Raw genomic sequence first — 16,202 nt, 5'->3', positions numbered from 1 at the left:
ATCCCTTAGTATCCAAAGTTTAAAAGCTATAAAATGAAATATTTAACAAAATAATCAAATTTATTTACATAACAGTCTATTTTTAAATTACATTCAGCAGCAAGTTCTTCTAAGTTTACTTTTTTCTGAAATTTTATTTTTCAAATCTTGTTTGATGTTAACAATGTCGTATTTTCTTTCAACGATATAATTAGTAGAGTAACTGTGATCAAAATTGCTCGAATAAGAAAAATTAGGATTTTTAACTGCTTTTTGTTTGTTAGGATCTAAAAACTTTTTGACCAAAGACTGAGTGGCGAAGCTCATTGTAGAACTTTCGCTGCTAGTTTTCTTCTTAATCTGCATCTGCTCTTCGCAAGTGTGATTTTTGACGTGTTTTCGTAAGCTGCTAGGATCGGTGTATTTTTTTGGACAACCCACGACTTGACAGGCGTAAGGTTTCTGAATAAACAAATTATCAATAGTAAGAGGAAGTATACCTAAAGAGAGGTTATGTAAAATAAATTCGAATAAATTTCTCACCGTATCAAAATGCGTCCTTTGGTGTTTAGCTCTATCTGAACTATTCGAGAAGCTTTTTGGACACGTCGAAAACTGGCACACGTACGGTCGTTCTCCGGTGTGACTTCTTTGATGAATTTTCAGATTCTCCAAACGTGAAAATGCCTTATTGCATCCTTTAAACTGAATAAAAAAGAAACATATACATAATTTAAAATCGTTGTTTTAGACAAGTGACGGATGCTGTAGCTGAATAATCTAACTAAATGTCAGAATCAACTGATGCTATTTTAAAATGGCCGCCGTGAGGTAAACAAATGCTAGTGACATAAATGTAGTTTGTGAACTTTTTTGTTGAATTTTCGACCGTATTATTACCAGTTTTTTCCTCTCGGAAACTTGGGTTTTTTTCGACTGTGCAGTGTTGGGCTTAGCAGTTAATATAGTGTGAAAAACAATTACGTTGGAAACTTGTAGAAATGAACAGGATTCACACTAAAGCTCTTTTAATCTTATAAAAAAGGGTCAACTCCACCTGAAGCAACCATTGGGTTACCATTTTGCAACCTTGAAAAGTATTCACTCGTGTTTGATAAACTTGAACGCTACCAGAGCGGAAACTAAAGTCCAAAAATTTTTCGTAATTTAAACATAAAATAAATACCGAGTGTTCTTCATTTTGTTAATTGATTGACTGACTCAAAAAATGCAAAAATACTCAATTTCAACTATATTATTTCCATTTAAACAAACCTAAAAATGCAATAAAAAAAACAACAATTGTTTACCCCACGTCCGCCATTATAACGTAGATAAGTTTTATTAGATTGCCTAATAATGTAATTCAGTTCATTGAACTACTAATTTAATAACTTTGTTCGCGGGTCGAATTTAGGAACGATTCAGAATTAGTTGGTAACCAAGGTAGAATAGGTGTAATTCTTTATTAAGAACCTATTCAGAATTTATCACGAACTATAAAAAACCGAACCTAACTAAAATTTCTATAAGTCATTCCTAAATAATAATTAACGGAATCGATATGACCATCGAACACGGAACTGTTATTAAGAATACAGAACACAACTAACCGTGACAAATAATTGTTAAAGTGCGCCTGTGATTGGTCTTTAAACTGATTCGGATTCAATATCCACGAACAAAGCTATAAAGTGATCAATGTATCGATTGTTTTAAAACAGCTGATCTTGACAGTCCGCCATTTTGCTTATTGAACATTTAGGTTTGAACAAGAATCCATTGTTTTCATTTAATTGGAATAAAAAAGTATCTCTTGAACATTAACGAATTTTGGAAGTTATTAGAGGATAATTATATTTTTAAGTGTATGAATAATTTAGCTTTGAACTAGTTTTCGGGATGTTTGTGTTTTGATTATATTTGTGTTTATAGTAAAAATATTTATACGGTTAAAAGTGTTTTTAGTGAAAGCAATAACTTCTAATCGTTTTCATTATGGAAAAGAGTGATTAGTATCAGGTATCAAGTTGGAAATAGAAGTCAGATATGAAGTTAGGTTAAAAATCCTTTTCAATTTTTGTATATACGACTCGTAGTTATTATAATGGCAAACTAATTGAGATTAACAGATACCTGGACGAAATTTAAAAACGTTCAAAAGTCTCGAAGCTTACAAAAATAATGAATTTGATTTAGTACTTGTTCAGGCAAAACAGTTGAAAAACAATTTTTGTTATTGCAGGAAGGGTACGATTTTGTATTTTTAGAATAAAAGTGAGCATGTTTTGGTTAATATTCTTTTGAAATGCATATTTTTTTAAAGCAATGCTCCACAATTCGTACTGAAAAATGTTTTCAACACACTGTAATTTATTTTTTTTGTACACATTCGAAAATATGGACATTTTAATGAATGAAGAAAAAGAGGTTTTCTATGCATTGAATAGAATAGAATAGAAGAAATCCCTCCTCTATACCCTCCATAATTACGACAAGAAGTAACGTCAAAAACATAACCTCGAAAGTCCTCCCTATATATTAAACAGTCCTATTTTACTTAGGTCTCATTTGTTTTTATATTAATAGATTATTTATTTTAATAAATTTCAAATAAAATGACATCATCATAATATGTGCGAAACGATGAATGGGAAACGCTTTTAATCTGCCATTCAACAAATGTTTTTGGCAAGGCAAAAAATCATTTCCGCAATTTTTTCACACAACGTGATAAATTGGCCATAACCCTTTACGCGAGTATCAAATTCGAGAGTTCATTGGCAAGAACCGTTGGAAAAAAAAAATAAATACAAAACGGCATCACAACACATGTTGAATAGAAATCAACATGTCTTTTTACCAGAAGCGGCGGTAATATGGGTCTTCCTTTTAGAAGTAGGGCAATCATAACACCGAAAAAAAACTTGAATTAATTTTACAAAACAACATAAATGAGTTCGAGTTTTAATTTAGTACCTTACAAAAAAATAATCAACCTATTTAACATAGTTGCCAGGTGTATCAACATCAAAATGTTGTTATAAAAATTGTTAACTTTTAATTAATATAATAGACAAAGTGGGAATATTTCCGTTTCCCTTGAAAATATATCACAATTTTATTCCAAATATTAAGTTTTACAAAATACAATAATTTCTCAATAAAAAGGAATTGAATTAATATATCAGGCAACAACGCTTTTATGATTTTCTTAACGTGAAAGAGTTGGCGGTAAGTCAAACAAAGTGACGCCATCTTAATAAAAAGACGACAGAGAATCTGATGTGGTTTGAAATCGTTTCAAAGTGCAGTTTATTCTCGATTTTGTTTGAATGTTTCAATAAAATCAGTGTTTAATTCACGTATTAGTGTGTTCTACCACTGTCTTCATATGATAAAATAAAACAACACCTGGTTTAATTTAATGTGTAGTGTGGAAAGGATGAAAAAATAAATCGTCTGCATACACGCAAGTAATTTAAAATATTTATTTTATATTAGTGGGTTTATAAGAAAAACATTAACCCACTGCACTATAGATGGTTGTTTATTATTTATTATATCTAGACTAAATTGTTTTAAATCAAATAATTCGATAATATTGTTATTACAGACGTTCTTTAAGGTTAATTTATTTACGTATAGTTACAGTGGGTATCAAAATTATTGATTTCTGTAAAGTATGACATATTTATTGTATTATTTGTTTTTATAGTTCAAAATGTTATATAATACAAATAATTTTATTAAATTTGCATTTTAATAGATAAATTGTGTTGTGTTAAAAGTTGATACTAAGTTTTAGATTTCAAATTAAAACAACTTACCGGACATTTATTAGGTTTTTCTCCACTGTGGACTCTCATATGTATTAATAACTTGTATCTGGCATTGAAAGGTTTCGTTTTCCTTGGACAATTAGACCAATAACAAGTAAATTCTTCTCCTGAAATATTTAACTAGTCAACTTCATCAAAATCATATTTTCACGACATTGTGACCTTGAAATAACCCACTTCCCCATTCAACTTGTTACATTTCACTCTATACTATAAATGATTACCGCCAAGAACGTTTTCCCGCTGGAATTATTTTTCTTTCGCGGTAGAAGGTTAATTGGCGGAAAAATTTAGTATAAAGTAGGTAGGTCAAGTTAATAAGTTTTAGTGTAATTGTGAGTGTTGGTGTAGTTGTAGTGTAAATAGTGTGTACATTATTAATATCACCAGCGGTTCCAAAAATTTCAAGTTAGTTGTTTTCTCCCAATAATTTTTTTACGCCTAGATATCGTGTTTATTCATAGGCGTGTCTTTAAGATAAAAAACATTTATTATATTAATTAATATGTGGATGAAACGCTGTTTTTTTTTACCGTTTGCTATGTAAAATAATAATTACCTCTTTTCAATTCCACGTGGCATTTTTCGATGTGTTTCACGAGAAGCGATTGAGATTCATAAAACTGATAACAATTTTCCCATTTACATTGAACATTGAGGGTACTACTCACTTCTTCGTAAACGTTGTCATCAATTTCTTTAGCATATTTCTGGAAATAAAATATATTTTTGCTACACTGTTTCCATAGATGGCGCTGCCATTGTCAAAACCATATATAACAAAATTATAAATAATTAAATTTACGTGTTTCCAATGATTAAAGACTGTCAAGGATCTCTATTGATTTTTATTCGTAAAACAACATCTCCTATTATTTCTTGCACTAATAATTTTTGTTTGTTAGCCATTTTTGTAAAAATGTAAACAAAACAAACCAGACTTGCATTTTCTTGCGTTGTATTTTACTTAAACATTGTCATTTGACTCGTCTCTTTTAGTAATTCCATTATTTATGTATATAAATATTATTTCCTATAAACAACTTTCATAATATGATAATATATGTCTTAATAGTGAATTTAGTAACATTGTTCGATCATTTGAACAGACCACTGTTTCGCGCACTTCTGTCATTGGAGCCGCCGTTAATTTCTTAGCTCGAGGTCAACCAATCACGTGAACGACTGCTCGTGTCAAGTGATTCCAATACTTATTATGTTATTGTTCTAGCAGCGCCTTCGTGGTGCTATTCACAACTAATGTTGTGAATGTTAATAGTAGTTTTATGATCTGTATACAACGTTGCCAAGTTTAATTTTAATACGGAAATGTTGGGAATTTTTTTTATATCAATTCTTATTGTTATGAAAAATGATTTACTTACCCTTTTATTGATTGAAGAGGTAGGATTTGAGGCGCTCAGGAGAGGATCGTCATTTAATAGAGCTTCGCTTTGTGTTAAAACCATTTGGTTATCTCTATGAATGTCGAAATAGGGGGTAGGTTCTTGTATAGTACTGTTATCAATGAACTGTATCGAACATTTTGAACCTAATAAATGACCAAAGTCACAATTGGCGCCACTTGAATCCTGAAAGTAATTTTTTTCTATACAATAATTTTTAAATTGAAATTTTTTCCTTCATACATTGTCTACGGTTGTAAATATAAAATCTACTTCATCTGTTCGTATAAACTCTTGGGATTTTATTAAATAAAATGACAAAAAAAAAGAAAAATTTCATTCAAAACAATTAGCTACAAATACACAATGTTTCGAATTATTTTTGGAAGTAATTCTACTTTTAAAGTTTATAGTTATTTTTGAACAACCCCTGTAAAAATTAGTTAACAATTTCTGATAAAATATAGCACAGAACAACTACAGTGACTTGATAGATACAGTGTGGCCACATAAGAATGTCCGCCATGTTTAATCCAAACTACGACACAAAATAAATTATTTCCGAATTTTTTTCAGTTAAAAATACTATAGAACCCTTCGAAAGTTTTTAATGAAGTATTTGAGAATATAAATTACGATTTTATGAGAAAAAAATGCTAAATCAGTCGAGTTTGGGTTCAAAATGGTGGCCACTCTCATGTGGCCACACTGTATCTATAAAGCCATTTTAAGAACAACTGTTGCATAGCGCCATCTAGTAGTATGACTTTAAATACATTGTTATGTATATTTATGTCTTTGCAGCGACTATTTAAATAGAAAAATCGACCAAGAAATTTTGTATCTACGAGGGATGTCTGTCTATACACTTTTTCAACACTTTCAAATAATAGTTGCCGTTTTTCTCTTTAAAATAGGCGTTTACGTGTACGATAATATTCTAAACTGATGAAAATCTCCTGCAAGTGACTAAATAATCCTGCAATGCATTCGCATATATATTTCTGAACTTATTAAGTGATGATATCTTCAGATTAAGATCGGAAACTTATCAAACATCCCTCGTAAATTCAATTATGATTATTCCTCGTTGCTTTAATATTTACTTCATTACGCCATCTAGTGTTTATTTGTATGACATAATAATAATATTAGAATCTATATATTTACCTGGTTTATATATTCCAAATCGTTGGTTGTGGTTTTTCGTAAAAAATTATTAAAATTTACGTTATTCTTAATAGTATCAACCGGTGGTAAAAAACCATGACATTCGTAGTCACTAACACTATTTTCTTCCGTTTTCAAACCATCCATAACAAAAGCACCATCGATTATATCTCCACTGAAATCGATACTTTCGAAACCAATACACGTTTCATTGATTTTGTCGCCGTGGAAAGGAGGCGGGACATAAAACTGAGAAAATTCACCGCGCGTTACCGGTTCACCGAACGAACTTTCCGTAGTAAACGTTTCTGTATCGAAACTTTCTTCGATCTCTGTGGTTTTAGTTACATTTTGATCGAAATCGATTTCGAAATCATCGAAATCGAAATTTATGTCTATTTCGCTGTTCGGCGTGCTCGCAGGTGTCATATCGGAATTCGAAATCAAATAATCTATGAGATAATCGTCGCCTACTTGGTCCGGGTAATTTATATCTGTGGTTTCCGGTATAGGATCATCGAAAGTCGAGAGAATGTCGGTTTTTGATAGATTTTGAGCTTCGTAAAACGCCAAATTGAACTTTTCCATTAATTCAGATTGCGATAAGTGATTTATCGGATCGTATAACTGATCTGTCATGTCGTACGTTTTTAATAACATCTAAAATGAATACTTCATTTTAATGATAATCGATTGATATCGATTTTTATATAATTTTTAAGCTTTCTGCAACCTGTTTCTTTATGTGATTTAGAAACATATTACAATAATGTAACTATACTCGGATCGTATAAAATTAAATTGAATTTTATTTATAGGGGTGAAATATTTAAGTTTATTTTTCAATTACGAGAAATGAGGTATGTATAGAATGAAGAACTAACTGAAAAAATTGTAAAAATTACTCATTTGTGGATGTACAAATTATAATTTTACCCCCTTTCAAATAACAAAATTATATAAAGTATAATTCGATATCAAATTGATGAGAGACGATATAAAATTTGCTTTAATATTATAAAAATTTAAATATATTGATAAATATAATTATCATATTATTATAAATAAATATTTCAATAAATTTCTTACTTATTTATTAGACATACACACACACACACACGTGGCGACGTTTTTATTTTTTCAAATATTAAATAAGTTAACGATTATATAATTTAATACCTACTTACTCTTAAATATTCACCAACACAAACAAAAATAAACTTCGAAAATTATTCACAAGACGTTCAATTGAAATTGTCCGTATCGAAATCGGTAAAATCAATTTGTCAAAAAATCTGCTGACGCCGTTAACTCTAATGAGCTCCAAGTGATACCATCAAAATATCATAACTAAATTAATATGACATCTCGAAGTGTTATAATTTTAAACCCCATGAGATTCCGATAGAAAATAAAAAATCGTTCGGATATAATCGTCGATTTTCGTCGAGAAGCTTTCAGAGCTTTGATGATAATAGGCCAGTCAATGAATCTTATTAATTTTAATTCCATTTAATCAAAATATAGACTATAAAAACAATAGTACATTGTAGAATCAAATAAATATTTTACAGTATTTTATCTATTGGGTTAGCATAGTACAAGGCGTGATCAAAAATTTCGGTAAATAAATTACTTTCGGGTATCCTTTTGTATAGAAAGTATTTTTATATATCGTATTTTTTAAAGTTGGCAATTCTGTTTATACCCGATCACAATCTTTTTTACTAGCAGTTGTGATCTAACGATTATTTAAATTTTAAATTGTCTATTTTAATAATCAAGAACCTTCGGGCGTATTTTCATATCTGCCCGGCTTAGATTTACAATAAATACACGCTAATAAGGCGTTTTCGAAATCGCAGAATCCATTTATGGATATCACAAATGTTTCTTGACCTCCAGTTCGGCTTTTCAAACTGGATTTATAAATTCCACGAAATGGCAGTGCCTCTTTATTATAAGAACATAGACAAATATATTTTTTCCCGAGTTGTCGACCAATTTAGATAACTTACACTGAAAAAAATTAAACCTAACCTAACCAGAAAATAGTTTCGTTTCTTCGTCAGCTTCACAACATTTCCCGATTTCAATGTGAATAAGAATTGGACAAACAGAAATCTCGAACAAGAATTATTTTTATCTTAGACCCTTCAAAATAAAAGCTTTCGCTAAAGTCAATACAATTATATATTAACCGGAAATACTAATTTGCGACATCTGGCAACGTTGACAGATATTTGACATGTTTTCAACCATACCCCGTTATATTACAATGCGAATATTGAAATAAATACGTCATTAGGCTCAGTTAACACCCAGTTTGACAATTATATATGCTCTAAAACGTGCATTTATTTTTCTTAGTGTACGACCTATATCTGAAATTTTTGAAAAATTATTTTGAAAGTATATTGAATAATTTTCAGCCTAAACAATTGAATGATTATTTGTTGAAAATTCTTAATCCCATTTTTGGAGCACACTATATACTTATGTTTTATAATACTAAAATTCTGATTTCAATATTGGGCATATACGTTTTAAATCACTGTTTATATGTTACTGCTTATATAACATTATAGGTTATCAAAAATCAAATTTTATTTTTAATAATTTAATAACGTATTTTTCTCTGTTTTCTTATATATTGACTCCCTCAAAATAATTAAATAATAATAAAAATAAAATATGAATATGAATGGAATCAAATCTACTGCACATGAAACGGTGACGTCACATAACTTTGACATGACCTGATAGTCTCATATCAATTTAATAATTACGTTTATTGTAAATATAATCCCAATTTTACGTTTACCCTGTAGATAAACAAAACAAAACGCTGTAAAAGGTTATAGGATATAAAAGTTAAATAACTAAAAAGAAAGTTAATACCAACTGTTATTAATAAAGAATGCAATATATTTATGTCTCTCAATAAGTCAGAAACAAGTGCAGGACGACTTGAGATGATGTATCGAATTACAGTGTGGTAAAAAATTTTAAGCCACGTGCAGGCAACCAATGAGAAGTTTCGTACGAAAACACATGAAATACTATTAACACTCAGCGCGAAGCTTTTTTTATTTACTTCAATCTTATAGATGAGTAAAAAAAATGGTTTATGCAGTTTGCATTTAATTCTTAAAGAAGACATTCGTAAACTAATATTTTCTTTCATTAAAAATTTAATAAGTTGGTACAATTCATCCTACAAAATAATATCTTTTTATTTCAATTTTGTAATTCCACCAAAATTTATCTCAACTTATAAGAAACTGCTATCTTTATTATCGATAGAATAGATTGCAGTGTTGTCAAGCTTTAAAATATTCTAAAATTTAGTGAAATAGTTATTTAGTCAAAAAGTTCTTTTTACAGACTTTGACATCCCCTTATAACCGAAACAGGTCATTACATCCTTTCAGATAAAAAATGTATTCAATAAATTAGGAAAGTAATATTCCAATATGTCATTTATACGGATGCATCGAAAACTACTACAGGAAATTCCGGATATTTATCCACCGGGTACCGGCTCGAAAAGGACAACGAAATGACCAAAGTCGAATGGATTATTTTTTTCATTTGTTTGTCACATCTTATTTGGCCAGTTATCGAAAAACTTTAGATTATATCGTAGGCATCAGGTCAAAGACTAAACTGTTTATACGGCGTGTCCAAAGTCAAAGACTATTGAAATAGTTTATACAGGGTGTCCCAGAAGTTTTTTTAATTAGTTATCAAAAATCTATAAATTATAACGTAGACACCAGATCAAAGATTATTGAAATTTTTTTCACCTACTCTGAATAAACCATCGTTCTTTGAATGACAATTTCAGACGTTCAGCAACATCTGTATTTACATGACTACTTTTAAAAGGAAAGACCAATTACAAATCATTCCATGACGGAGTGCTTCCTAGATAATATTTACGTGACTTTTCTTCGATTTTTTAAATTGTTTTTCTCATAAAACATGTTTAATTGAGCCTAGAAATTTTTTTTCGTCATATTTGTCCAACAACGAAAAGAGTATTGATCTATCTGTCAAATTTATGTGATATTATGACAGATGACATTTGAAACATGATGGTTGAACAGAAATAATAATATTCACATGATTTTTCTTCGCTTTTCTTAATTGCTTTTCATTTAATAATGATAAATAGAGATGAAAAATAATTTTTTTTATTTTTGTCCAATAACGAATAGAGTATTGATTTATCTGTCATATTTATGTAAAATTATGACAGATGACATGTCAAGCAAGGAAACTAACAGCATGTCAAACAAAGGATGATCCAGTTCGTAGAATGCAGCAATTATATACTTATCATTAAAAGATTGAAACAAAATAAAATAGTTTTATTCATATTCCGAATGTTTCAAACAAATTAACAGTTATTAATGTACATTATAAAACTTTTTATTATCGAAAAAAATATTTGTATTTATGTTTTAACTCTTCAATATTTAAAAATTCGATATAATCTTTTTCAAGTTTTTTATTTGTTCGTATCAGATCAATTTTTTTATCCAAAAATATGAATAGAAACAGGTGCATCGAAGAAATTTGAAGACTCTTCGCTTGATTTACGCCCAGATGCGTTTTAGACAGCTAGTCGAGGCTTTCCATATTTCAACAATATTTATTTTTATTTCATTTATTTTTTTTTTTCGTAGACGGTTGGGTTTCCCACGGATTGTATTTGTGGTTTGAGACGATTCAACCCTTAATTTTTATCATTTTCACGTGTTTCCATAAATCGTCCGGTCCGATTTGACGGGACAGCCCAAATGCGCCACATTTTTCTTATAAGTATTAAATGACATTTAAAATTTGGTCTCGTTAAACACATGTTTTATGTCTATCAATTAAATTTTACAAAACAAAACATTTTAATGGAATCATTGGTATCAATAAAGTGTTATTCACTCCTCTGTATAATAATAAGGAATGTTGGTAAATAAGAAAGTTTATTTATCTGTATACTGTCATTAATTCCACCTACAAACAGTTTTGACGTATCCTGTAGGTTGTAATGTTCAAAATCAGCATTATTTGGCTTTTAAAAGAAACCTCCATCATATTGAACGGATTTAAATCGTATTGAATTTGTTTTAGTAGCCCTAAACAAATCTATATCTTGATACATGAATATCATTATACATCAAGCAATCACATTTCGATCTAATTATTTGAAATATTTCTTATATTAATAATTTTGTTCTCCTTGTTCTAAACTATCCACCCCCCCTCATAAATTTTCTTTTGAAATAACTTAACCTCAAAATACTTTTGATTCGATTTACGGTAATTATTGGAACTCGGCACACTTATGACCCTTCCAACTATCCTATGCGGACGTCCCTGACTTCGGAGAGACATCTAACAAGAATCCGACAAATAAACGAGATGACTCGAGATCAAATGTTCCACTGCGTTTACCCGTTTTTAGTTTTAAATTCACCCGTCACATGTGGTAATTGAATGTTTTTACTTGGACGGGGTTAACACTCGGCAATTTGAGAGAAAAAAGGGCATTAACGAAAGTAATTTGATATACCAGAACTTTACTACCAACAGTTAGTTATATCAGATCTAATTTTTTTTGTTTTTCGAAAGTTCAAAAGACTTATGGTTGTTGTTTATAAAACAATGCGTACGTTGTCAGAAAAAAAAAGGTTGATTGATGAGTTATTACGCGTAAATATTATGAAAATAATATACAAGGTGTTTTATTGAATATATCGATATTTTTTTCTAATCAAATGATCATAATTAGAGTTTTTCAAACTATGATATTAATTATTTGATGTAATCGTGATATTACACAACTTTGGCAACGCTGGATCTTATTCTACAAATATTAGTTATAAATATATATTATTTACTCTATTCATAATTGAAGTCTGGCAACGCTGTAACTTATTATATATCGTAAACATGACAATTTTTTGTAGGTTAAGATCAATATTTACTATAATTGAGAGATTTAAATATAAAAAATATCAGTTATTGATAATTATTAGTAAAATTAAGTAAATTCAAAATCAAATTTTCATTTATTTCCTTATTTTAATTATTCACTATACAAGATTTAGGTTCAAATTTCCGCCATATTAGGTAATAACACAAGGGAATCTACGTGCCCAGTTACCACAAAATAAATTTAATTACTTACTATGTTGCCTTGATTCATTGTGCTTGCAAATAGCAATAAATGTTTTTTCGATACAATTTTTTTTAATTAGTGTTTTTTAATAATTTAAACTGGAAAATGAAAAAAATTTACCATTATTTTATTATTTCAAATTTGTTAATGTACTAGAAATAACTATGAGGTTATAAACATTACAAATAACTTGGCAACATAAAAAAGTTTCAGAATATTGAATCCATTTGAAACAACATCGTTATATTTCTAGAAAATTGAAAGATATGACAACGTAATTACGTTATACATTTGAAACTATTAACTCATAATGAATTAATCGATTTGCTAAGTGACCAGTTCCAAGTTATTCAATTCAATTAAATGGTCTATTTCAATTAGCTTTAAAAAATAGTCAACTACTAATTGAATATGAATATTTTTCATTAAAAACAAGGAAAAAAACGAAATTAATTGTAATATACAGTTGATACTGATCGGCATGTTTCGAAATTCGACTAGAACTTAACCTCAAAAATGTTTTTTTTCAATAGGTTCTAGATGATACAATGACAAATGATCTAAACAAATTGTTTTAGAGACATTCAAGTGTGTTTAGCTGTCTACCGAATGTGAACATTTTCTAATGTTAACCAGATGTTGTTATAACTTCTCCCTATTATAAGAATTAACTTATCACGTTTGTTTTCTGAACATTTGAATGCGCTATGAGGGGTCACTGAAGTTTAAAAATACATAAGTGACCTTGCTCCATTTAAAAGGGTATTTTTTGTCATTAATTTCACTGGAAATTGACCCTCGCGCGGTTATTTCGTAATTTTATACAAAGTGGTAGCTTATAAAAGCATCTATTGGCTAATAGAAAGTAGTGTCGTTTTTAAATTTATGTACGCCGTACTACTTTCGTTTCAATACTTGGTAATTCATATTTTCACACATCATATCTGCTTGCCTACGGTCATATTTTTCTCAGGTTGTCATAGCTGCATAATGAATATCAGATATTTCTTACACTTATACCGGGTGGGTAACTTAAAATAACGAAATTTATTACATTGACCTACTTGCAGTAATTTAAATTGTTCTCATAATTATCTTATTAATGCCGCTAGATGGCGTTATTTAAATGTAAAGCTAATATTACTAACAATGAGAGCATCCATAAACCAGTAGCTCGGTCAAGAGGGGGGAGGGATAAGTTCAAATACTACAATGAGTCATGTGACGGGTGGGAGGAGGTGAGAGCAAAGCTACTTTGATTTTTTCAGATGAAATTTTGTTTAAAAAAATGATTTTATTTGAATCATAATTACATTGTTTAAAAAATTCTGAATTGTTAATATTTTCTTAATAAATATATAATAGAAAACGTATAATATTGTGAAATAAAACCAAGTAGCATCGTGCAGGGGGGGGGGGGAAGAGTCATGGAGAAGGCTACGTGCAGGGAGGGAGGGGCCCAAAAAAGACTATAATATGCCATTGAAATACTTCGTATTGCCTCTTGTATTTATCAATCATATCATCTTCTTCAATGAAAGAAATTGAAAGTAACCACCCATCAGCGACTGATTTCATGTATAAAAAATGATGGAAGACAATTTGAACGCCCCATATCACTCACGTTGCTAATTAATTTGTTTGGAATGTATATATTCTGTATTATTGAACAAAAGCTCTTCCAAACAACAAGTTCATAAAAATCCGATAAGCAGAACCGGACTTACAGGCATTTTTTCATAAAAATGTTCCCATCTCTCCCACTTTATATTTGAAGAGATAGACTAAAATTTGTCGAATGAAAAATGCGCAGAATTTGTTGAATCGTATCGTATATAAAGTGCGACTTGATTGGGTAAATTCTGAGAAATTTTATTTTTTTAATTTAATTTTTGCAAATCCGCCCTCTAGCGGTAGACTTGAGATTTTAGATATAATATCTACGAGTTTCTCGGGGCCACTTTTGGTATATTTTTTTTTCTGAAGCTGTAACTCAATCCGTTCTTCAGATATGACCGTTCTTGACCACCTGGTACATTTGAACACGTGATCAAATTACCCACATAAAATTGTATCTACGGACTAATTCACTTGTAATAGAAATATATTATCTCATTTTTATGTTTTCGTTCTTATTAAACACGTCTTGAGTAAAATTCCAACTTCGTAGTGATTTAAAAATACGTTTTTTTTACGTATAATGATAAATTTAATATTTCCATATATACCCCCGGACAGTACTTCTAAAAACAGTCGCGAGCCTGTTGAAAAAACAATGAAATTACTCCACAGCTGGGTTTTAGAAATAATTCATGTAAATATGAGACGGCCTAATGTGTGTATATAGTATAGTTTACGTTTTTTTTTCAGACTTCTAGACGTTTTTGTGTCTATTTTTTCATCCATTCTTTCGACGACGCCAACACGTGTTCGGTGCATGCTAAGACATGCATATAAGAAAATTAAAAAAAGTTTTATAATTACTTCGAACACATAACATAAAGCAGGAGAGCTCGCAAGGTCTATATTTAATTTAATCGTAAGGTTAAAGTGCATTTAGGTTATGTTACGAACCATATGATATTATTAAGAACATGCAGACAATATAAAATATTTTATAAATAATGTTAAAAATAAAAAAAACAAAAACCTTTAATAATAATATCAATTTTTCACCCCCATTTATTCTGTATCTTCATGTTGTTTTGTTTTCTTTATGATAAACTGTAGTTTTTAGTTATTTGATTCAGTTATTGTCAACAATAAAAAAGAAGAAGACTAGATAAACACATCGAATTAGAAGCAATTTAATGAACAGATTCTAATTTTAAAAATCTACTAAAAAATATACTTGTATATTATATTGGATATATAAAAATATATAGATCCAAATAAACAAAATATTTTTATTATTTCTTTCATCATAAAAATCCACCTGTCGACTTGTTGATATATACACTCAGTCACTAAATATAAAATCAAGATGGGGTTTTATTAAAATTGAGTTAAACACATAAAAAGGGTTGAAAATACTTTTATCAACACGTTTCAGCTGTTCGGTAACCGTAAAGATACGTCGTGCAATTACAATTTCAAAAAAATATGTTTGTTTAAAAAGCAATTATTTTTTTTTTCTATTTATTTGTATTAGTGTGGCGTAGCAACAGAAGAAGCACACGTCTGGAATATCAACACTTTCAACAACAGGTTGTATGTTATCGTTTTGTTTACAGGGGTAAAGAAAACATGTTGGGAGTAATTTATTTGAGAGACACTTTCTTATACATAAAAAATATGTTATGTTGATGCTTTCACGAAAGTATAAACTTACAATGGCTATTTAATAGTACAAAAACATTTAAAAAAAGGATATCTTATAAATATGAAACTAATTTATTTATTAGGCAGTTTATATAATTCATTTTTCATTATTTTCTAATTACATAACAAACAAAATTGAAAAGTCAACGAACTGGACACGTCATGTTTCAATTTCAATCCATTGACAGATCATAGATAATAGAAAAGTAAAAAGGTTAACTAAAAATTAAATATGAAGTAGGTTTATTTTTTTTCTACCAGAGGTCTCATCGATATACAGAATCGCGAATTACATGA

General features: G+C 29.4%; 1 protein-coding gene across 1 annotated transcript; it reads right to left on the bottom strand.

Moving 5' to 3' along the window:
- Positions 1–93: 93 nt before the first annotated feature.
- Positions 94–7,057, bottom strand: LOC130441399 (zinc finger protein 23-like). The gene is made up of 6 exons (XM_056775107.1): positions 6,398–7,057; positions 5,203–5,413; positions 4,381–4,518; positions 3,810–3,928; positions 523–684; positions 94–441 (listed from the first exon to the last, which is right to left on the bottom strand). Exons 1-6 carry the CDS (start codon positions 7,055–7,057, stop codon positions 94–96), a joined length of 1,638 nt encoding a protein of 545 aa, XP_056631085.1.
- Positions 7,058–16,202: the final 9,145 nt, after the last annotated feature.

The sequence above is a fragment of the Diorhabda sublineata genome, chromosome 1 (genome assembly GCF_026230105.1).
Source record: "Diorhabda sublineata isolate icDioSubl1.1 chromosome 1, icDioSubl1.1, whole genome shotgun sequence".
NCBI lineage: Eukaryota > Metazoa > Arthropoda > Insecta > Coleoptera > Chrysomelidae > Diorhabda > Diorhabda sublineata.
This window is presented reverse-complemented; position numbering and strand designations above follow the sequence as displayed.